This window comes from Sphaeroforma arctica, assembly GCF_001186125.1.
Source record: "Sphaeroforma arctica JP610 unplaced genomic scaffold supercont1.978, whole genome shotgun sequence".
NCBI classification, from domain to species: Eukaryota; class Ichthyosporea; order Ichthyophonida; genus Sphaeroforma; species Sphaeroforma arctica.
In genome coordinates, this window is record NW_014039580.1 from 4,829 (window position 1) to 13,926 (window position 9,098).

General features: G+C 43.3%; 3 protein-coding genes across 3 annotated transcripts in view; 2 read left to right on the top strand and 1 right to left on the bottom strand.

Moving 5' to 3' along the window:
- Window positions 1–811, top strand: part of SARC_09523 (hypothetical protein) — a 3,090-nt gene extending 2,279 nt beyond the window's left edge. Inside the window, exon 3 of the mRNA XM_014296456.1 lies at window positions 311–811. Coding sequence (XP_014151931.1) covers window positions 311–625 — 315 coding nt within the window. The 3' untranslated portion in view covers window positions 626–811. The remainder of the gene's footprint in view (window positions 1–310) is intronic.
- A 1,870-nt stretch (window positions 812–2,681) lies between these two features.
- On the bottom strand, window positions 2,682–3,735 carry SARC_09524 (hypothetical protein; the record flags this gene model as incomplete). The annotated part of the gene is made up of 3 exons (XM_014296457.1): window positions 2,682–2,789; window positions 3,346–3,478; window positions 3,643–3,735. 3 exons carry the CDS (start codon window positions 3,733–3,735, stop codon window positions 2,770–2,772), a joined length of 246 nt encoding a protein of 81 aa, XP_014151932.1. The 3' UTR covers window positions 2,682–2,769.
- A 4,861-nt stretch (window positions 3,736–8,596) lies between these two features.
- SARC_09525 (hypothetical protein) overlaps window positions 8,597–9,098 on the top strand; it is a 2,735-nt gene continuing 2,233 nt past the window's right edge. Inside the window, exon 1 of the mRNA XM_014296458.1 lies at window positions 8,597–8,920. Coding sequence (XP_014151933.1) covers window positions 8,765–8,920 — 156 coding nt within the window. The 5' untranslated portion in view covers window positions 8,597–8,764. The remainder of the gene's footprint in view (window positions 8,921–9,098) is intronic.

The following is a 9,098-nucleotide window of genomic DNA, read 5'->3' on the forward strand; positions in this document are numbered from 1 at the left end:
CCGTATTTACGCTGTGGTGATGTTCATTTATGCAACACATCTGTCTGCTGTAGGGCTTGGGTGCTGTGTATCGGATAATGCCTGTGGCAGTGTTTGGCAGCGTGTTTATCGCAGTGTTCGGTGCATTTTCTTTAATAATTTAGTCGTATGAATATATGCGCAGTATACAAAATATACGCTGTTTTGTCCATCTTTGTCCCCATTGACATGCGCGGTGTAAAAAGCAACCAATTATTATTCAATCTCTTTTGTATGGAACTATCTCTATTTTGAAATATTAACTAATCTTCGGTCTTTCTTCTTTTCATAGGGTCTGCACCCGGCCAACGCTCGCCAGATCCAAAGGCACGTGCATGACGGTTCCGATGAGATGAAGAACCGAGGATACATGCCTCACACATACTCCTACTACGGACCAGCCAACAAGTACTTTCTGAATGTAGGATACCATATAGAACACCACGATTTCTCGCAGATTCCCTGGACAAAGCTGCCCGAGCTCAAGCGTATTGCGGGTGAGAAATGGTACCCGACTGGAGCGGCACATAAGAACCGTGGCATGACTGAGTTGATCAACTTTGTTACTAATCCAGATATTTCTCTGGCCGATTTTGGCGGACATTAAGTTGTGGTAGTATTCTACGAATACATGTATATATATACACCAATACATATATATATATATGGATACCGATACGTATATATATGTATACCAATACGTTTATATATATATACCAACACGTATATATATGTATACCATTACGTATATATATGTATACCAATGCGAATATATGTATACCATTACGTATATATATGTATACCAATACAAATATATATATATGTATACCAATACATATATATATATATGTATACCAATACGTATATATATATATATATAATATATATGCATGTACATCAGAGGATGCAAAGCTCGTTGATATTGTCGATAGTGAAATTAGTACTCGGTTTCCGAGTGCGTGCTAGGGTGCTCATGCGTGTTTTTTCGGCTCTCAACCATATCCTAACCGTAAGAGAAGTAGTTGGGAATTTGTAGCTGCCGGATAGTTGGTCGAAGCATGTCGCATATCAACACTAGCATAGGTGAACATAACAGCACGGGGATGAGTGAACCTGCTGATAAGTATACTTTAGACTCTTTAGTGCATGGATACAATGCAACTGTTTTTAGAGACAAGAGACAACCCAAATAAACGGAATGCACACTGTCTGTGCATTCTGACAAACATGTTCAAGGGCTCTTTTCCTCGTCTCACAATTTTCTCGCCTTCTTAAGCCTTGAATAGCACACGCGTCACCGATTCAACTTGTTCGCATGGCAGCATATTTAATTGCATGAGTACAAGCCCCACGGATGGCCTCCTCCGTTGGGTTTCTGAAGTTTCGCACTACCGTTGTGTACATAGGAATACCACACAAAAGAGTTTGTTAATCAATCGAGATGATTCGGTTAGTTGGAAAACACATGCATGATGTTCAGGTTGAAGCATTTCGACTGGCGAAACTGAGCACTCCATGTGTCTCCATTCCTTATCGTGTTAGCAATGTGGGAATTGTTCATATGTATTCATTTATAATCAATAGGTCATACCGGCAGTGACCACGTTTCGATCACACTTTGGGATTGCTGGTTGATGACAGAAAATAGTTCAACATGGCATTGTAGGATACCAATGGTGCGCTTACATCGGACAGTTAAGGGATGGATAGATCATAGAAGGGCCCCAAAACGAGACTGACACCAAAACGTTGGATGTGTGAAAGGTACTAGGCTTTGTAGCGAAGTATATGTTCTGAACTTGTTCTTGATTAGTAGATGCTTCTGTGGTTGGCATGTAGGTTTGGACGAGCTCACAATAATGTGTTTCATATCATCTGATCAGGCTACGACTGTGTGCACCCATCAGCCAGATCCTCTAGTAGGTTGTTCACAGTGGTGCTACATGGGATTACACATAGCGTAATGTTTAGATGAGCTGGATTTCAAGATTCTCCAGCAGTGCGCGTTCTATTCACAGGCCCGTAGACAAACAGGAAACTTCGTCTGCGCTATCTTCTGTGAGATGGCTCCACACACTCTGTACTTCATGAATATCAGACCGGCCGAGGCAGATCCTTTAGGGTGTCATCGAGAAGGAATACAACACCCCAGTCATGTTCAGCAGGGAATGGCGATTACCATGCTATTGTTAGGCCACGGGTGGAACGCGTTCTATCACCGACTGCTATTGTTAGGCCACGGGTGAAACGCGTTCTATCACGGACTGCTATTGTTAGGCCACGGGTGGAGCGCGTTCTATCACTGACTGCTATTGTTAGGCCACGGCTGGAACGCGTTCTATAACCGACTGCGATTGTTAGGCCACGGCTGGAACGCGTTCTATCACCGACTGCTATTGTTAGGCCGTTGTGTCGGCAAGAGAACTATGGTAGGCAATGTCTCTGACGCATGTTCACTTCTAGTAAATGGCATCACACAGCTCCGGAGATGCGACTGGGTGGGTGCTTCGCTGTAGTCGGCCACAGATTCAGATTAGAAGAGTGCGCAGACAGGAAGAGTGCTGGGCCATGTGTGAAAATCCAAACAGTTCACAGTCTCCAACTGTTTCATAGATACCGATTGGTTCATAGTACAACCAGGTTAGAGTTTCGAAGCAGATGGGGTTCCTAGTATGTCGTGGATCGCCCAATTGTGCGAAAGACAACACCTCGCTGGAGTTGGGCTACGTGTAACACCCTTATTATAGCGAATCAGCGGGTGAGGATAGAAGCTGTATATTGGAGTGTAAAGGGTTGTCAGTAAACCGTCTGAGGGCCAAGCTGCACCTGATTGGTGGATCACAAGGCGCAAAGTGGAGCTGGATTGTTCAGTGCCAATACGCTGATGATGATGTACTCTATGCTGAAGCTGGTCATACTTCACATTGGTTGAATATATCTACTAATCTACATATTCTATAATAGATATATTTCGTTCAACGATTCGATAGTGTTGACAGTCTTATCACAAAGCTTCAGCCGTATCATATATCTTGGAGTGGTAGTATCTAGGCTGCAAATCTCCTGGTGTGATCACGGGCAATGTGGTCGTACATCGGCCTATCGTCCACAAACAAGTCTCGCATATGCGGCGTGACGGCGAACTCGGCCACCTCTGTGAAGATGTCAGGGGCAATGCAAGCACAGGGCAGTGTGTGAAGCGATGGCAAGTGACAAGCAGGAATGAGCAAGTGAGTGTGTCGTATATGTTACATACATATGACGAAAGGAGTATAGCGATACTTGGGCACATTGCAGTTATTGACAGTGTGTATATATGCTCCTTACCGGAGTTCAAACGCAGCGAAGCACTGAGGTTGCTGAGAAGATCCCTGACACTCATACTACTGCGCCAGTCACCCGTCACCCACTCCCCAGTCTCACGCACGTTGCAATGAAAGATGCGGGTCCGAAAATAAACCTGCCGAGGGTAGGACAAGAGGGCAATTGGTATTGGTACACATTTCATACTCTTTTATGTGTGCTGTGTTCTCTAGTGTGCCGTGTTTGTTGTATTTTCGTTGTATTTTTGATGTATGCAAGGGATAACATGTATATCCCGATGGCTCATTAACAGATATGTACCACACCGCGTTGGGGTTCTTTCTGATGCACTTCTCTCTCATAGTACTTAGGCACTGAGTACACAGATTTCTTCTTGTTATGAATCGACAGCATTTTTGCTTTTGTGAATTAGCGAAGGTCTTTTTTTTCTCGCATGCTGGTTCTATCGTTCTCTCATCATCAGATTGCAGCCGACTCTCGTCTAATGATAGATGACGCAGCACGATTATATTACACCCTAGATACAGAAATAACCATGATCCATTTGGACACGACTGTAAGGAGACTCAAATAAGCACTGATGCTACGAGATTAAACCACATGTGACGTTCGCGTGCCGTGCGAAATGTAGTCGCTGGAGGAGACACTTCAACAGGGCATCAGAGAGATGGGTTATAAATTGGTCACAAAGTGGTGTATATTTCACCAATAGAAGTACACATCAACATAATATGATGTGATCACTCCCTCTAAATAGTATTCTCCTCATATGAAGATATACTGTAATAGAAATACATATCAACATAATATGCTGTGATCACTCCCTCTAAATAGTATTCTCCTCTTATGAAGATATACTTTAATAGAAATCCATAACATAATATGCTGTGATCACTCCCTCTGAATAGTATTCTCCTCATATGAAGAGAAACTGTAATAGAAATACATATCATCATAATACGCTGTGATCACTCCCTCTGAATAGTATTCTCCTCACATGCAGATATACTGTAGATACTGAGAACACATGTGGCCGTAATATATCTACAATGTCCCGAATAGACTTGTTGATAAGTTTGACCACACACAATACGCAGCACATCAGTATTTGCCGGGGTATACAGCCCATATGCATACTGTGTTGAAGCTCACCGCCGTGGTTGACATCTCCAACCCACTCCGACTTTGGCACGTAGAGTAGTATGACCACCGCCTTAGTGGCGAATACCAACGTGAACATACAGGAGAATAGAAATACGCTCTACGAGCGGTTGCAGTGCAGGTGGTGAAACAATCAAAGTCCGAGATAGGATCAAAGATGACCACTCACTGAGACACTAAGGGTATGCATACGTCCATGATTTGCCCTAGTGCTATTGTCACCAAACAAGGATGAAGCGATCGTACCAAAGGAATGGTATCGACAAGAATTAGTTCTTCTGTTGGGCGGAACTGCATATGAAGCTACTACCAAATCCCTGTTGGTTTGCACGCGTAGAGGTTTCAAAAAACAATTTGATTGAGACCCACAATAAATTTTTGTTGTTGTGTGATACAATTCATCAGCAGCACACGCTGCACACAATACCTTTGGGGCGCGGAATGGGAAATCGTCAGTGAAGGTTATGTCCACGAAGAATATACCAGACGCATAGGGAGTGTGTGGGGGACCCTGCAGCACCACAGCCCACTTTAACAAGTTGTCATTCCTAGGAGAGGCACTACAGGGGATAAGGATGCAATGATAAATGGTTTAATCGCATTCAAACGTGTGAAACGCTGTCAATGTACATGCCGTGAGTGTAGGGTGCACGTTGAATCATATACATAAACACGGAGTGGTGTCAATTTATGGAGTGCCACTGCCATTAGAAAGATACGAGGTGAGCTGTGTACTCGAACAAGAGTTGGTGTAGTGGTATTCGAAGCAAGACATATGAGATGATACCCGCTCACCCGGTGCAAGGGAACTGCGTGTGACTATGAAGTGTGGGCTATACGTGCATGACCCTGCGACGCCACAACACACTCTAGAACACAGCCAAGTGTGTGTACAACCCTACATCACCACAACACACTCTAGAAGGCAGCCAAGTGTGTGAACAACACTACATCACCACAACACACTCTAGAACACAGCCAAGTGTGCGAACAACACTACATCACCACAACACACTCTAGAAGGTAGCCAAGTGTGTGAACAACACTACATCACCACAACCCACTCTAGAACACAGCCAAGTGTGCGAACAACACTACATCACCACAACACACTCTAGAACACAGCCAAGTGTGCGAACAACACTACATCACCACAACACACTCTAGAAGGCAGCCAAGTGTGCGAACAACACTACATCACCACAACACACTCTAGAAGGCAGCCAAGTGTGTGAACAACACTGCAGCGAGGCAACATACAGGGGTGTGTTCTGGACGCGGTTAGAAAACGGTACAGTAGCACGCAACACAAGAACGCCAAGGATTGGGTGTCTAACTAGTAGCGCAGACTAATCTGTCACTGTGCGTATAGTCGCATGGAGTATTAGTGACCAACTAGAAATGCATCCTCCACTATCAGGCACCATACCCGGACACGTATTGAGTGGGATGTGTATGCTGTGGTTATAGCGTCAAAGGGATTGCTTGTGTAGTGCCGACTTATCTGAAAAATGCTGATAGCATACAGAACAACAATCAATCCTACACAGCCAAGCTACCGAGAACACTGCGTCTTGTGAATAGTCAGCATAATGGCTCAAAGTACTTTCATCTTTGCTTCCATACGACAATGTTGGGAGGGGTGTAGCGAACTATGAGGAGAAGGATGATGTCTTTTACGGAGAGATTATGGGATACACAATGTATGTAGCTTATGTGTGTGTTTCTCGCCCTTGTGCAGTGAGGAGTAGCTTAATAAAACACAAGCAAGTCCTGTCACACGAGGCGAACCGCCTAGATCGTAATCGGTTGTTATAAACAGTGCTCTCTCTCTCTCCTACTATATTCTCCGAAGACGTTCACTATCACTTAACATGTACAATAGGTCTCATACACACGGATGAGGGACATTAAAGTGCATAAAAGTCGCGTTCACACCCATCAGAAACGGTTATTATAGTCGGTGCTCTCACTCTTCTACTATATGTACCCGAAAACTTTCTCCTTCATTCATGAGACACAACAGGTCTCATAGACACGGCTGAGGGTTATTAAAGGGCATAAACTTCGCGTTCACACTCATCAGAAACGTTTATTATAGTCAGTACTCTCACTCTCCTACAATATGCACCCGAAAACTTTCTCCATCACTCAAGAGGCACAACAGGTCTCATAGACACGGCTGAGGTTTAGTGAAGGGCATAAACTTCGCGTTCATACTCGTCAGTATCGATTGAAGGGAGCGGCTAAGCGCGCTCTATCTCACAGGTTGAGTTTGATTATAATTCCAATTATTTTATAAACGTTCCCAAAGTTAATGTTACGACGGGTATTGGCAACAATTGATCTACCGAAATTAAGTAATATATAATAAGTCGTCATGACGCCCATAGCACTGTTATATGCACAACAACACACACTTGTGAACCACTCAGGTAGTCTGTGTACGAAATCCCAGTAGGAAGTAGCCGGGCAACGAAACTCTTCACAACATAAACACCAAAGCGTGTATACATTCCAGCTCAGAGTACACAAAAGATTACATAGAACATACTCGCACAGATCGAGCGGCTCTCGCAACACCTCCGCCAGATCTACCCGCAGTCTGTGTGAGCACAGTTTATGACGGAGTGTAAATAGATACGCATGTTCCCAATGCACAGCACCACATCCCTCTGCGATTGGCATACATATGGCTTTATACTGCATACAGTATTATTCGTTTTATTGAATGATCGCGGGGGTCTACAGGGGGTATATAGGGGGTCTAATTCCAGTACAGTCCTTAGTAGGAACGTGACAACTACACTATAATGCGGCCACAGCACGTAGGTTGAACTGCATTTTAAGCGAGTACACTTGTGGAAACAACATGGCTTCGTTGCTACGAATTCATAAGACATATCCCACGTTAAAACAATGAGTTAGTGCGAGAGGCTCACATGGTCGATCGTAGTTGTCTTCACACGTAACTCAGGTGCCACACACGTAACGCAACTGCGTAATGCACGCACACGGAGATGTAGGACGTATATTGACAGTGGCGTGGTATACATCCAAAGGGCTATATTCAAAGCAATATACATATCAATTAAGGAGTGCATATCTTGCAGCATTAGGTTACATATACGTTCAGGGTAAATCACCCCAAGTGTTCATAGTGGTTTGAGACGACCAAGGATTCTAAACATATATATATTATAGCATGACTAAAGTCTTCCAGCACGCTCGAGTACTTGTACCTAGTCTAGATATAAGGATCAAAGTAGCCGCACCTGCTATAACATGCTGTATAGGGGTAATTCCGACGCATCTCGCTCATGACTCGAACACTACTAACTCTTCACCTATTGAGTGTGTGGCTATAAATAGTCATTTATAGCACACGCACTTTTAGAGTCCGTATAGTTGTGTGAGTAGGTGCTTGTGAGACCAATTCAGCGTGTAAGTACTTATAGTATACCCGTACTTAAAGTAAGTGTACTGCACACTTTCGTGTCGGCGGGTAAATGGATGTGGGTGTATTGGATCACTTTCATGTGTAGTGTTGAGCCGGATTCACAACGTACAGACTTTCGTGTGTGCTTGCTGGTCGACGACTTTGGGCACTTTCGTGTATAGGTACGCTACCTCGCAGACCAGATATTATAAGGGTAGGCTAGACATATTTCTCTTTGTCTTGCGTCTCCTTTAAGTATGCGTATGATCATACACACCAGTTCATTTGTGGAGGCTTGGCAACGATGTCTCTACGTTTTGTATGATATGTTGAAGTACGGATGTATACCGCAAATGTATGCCCTTCCTGAAAAGTATATTGTACATCATTCAGTAGAATTAACACTCTAAACCTTAGAGAGTGACCACTTGACTATTTCGTCATATGTTATTTTAGCGCATGTACCATTCGAGTTTATATTTGCAACCTCATTGGTTCTTTATTATGTGTCAAACTGCCCACGGAACCAGCAATTACAGAATTTGAAACGAATGTTTGTTAATTTGCGATATATTTACCTCAGATTTGGTGAAAATATTCAATAATGATAAAAATGTAAAACACTGCTGTCGGCTGTTGTAGTGTATTATAGACCTGTGTCAGTGTGTGTAGAACTGTAGACTGTATTTTTAAGTGCTGATCAACTTAAAATTCCACCGCGTTTTAAACTTTAATTATATTTACTCTCACAGATGTGAACCCCTTTGTAAACAAATACATATCACTCGCTCAACACAGTCGCACACAACACGCGATAAATCAATGGGAATTGGATCGAGCAAGAAGAACATGTCGAACGCAATGGATAACCCTCAAGTGGCAGCAGCCGTAGCCGACATCAACTCAGGCAAGGAGTCTGGGTTCGTCAAGGTCGTGTTGAAGGAAGGCAATGGTACTACTCCGCAGCCTGGAGCACAGGTTAGTTAATATAAAACAAGATGGAGCGCATTTAGAATTTATTTGTATCCAGTCATAGTTTGGGCAATAATTTGTGTTCTGAATGAAAGTATAACTATTTTTGACGACTTGAGAAGTAGTTGCACTGACTCCGTCGATATTCTAGTATATATATATATATATATATATTATATATATA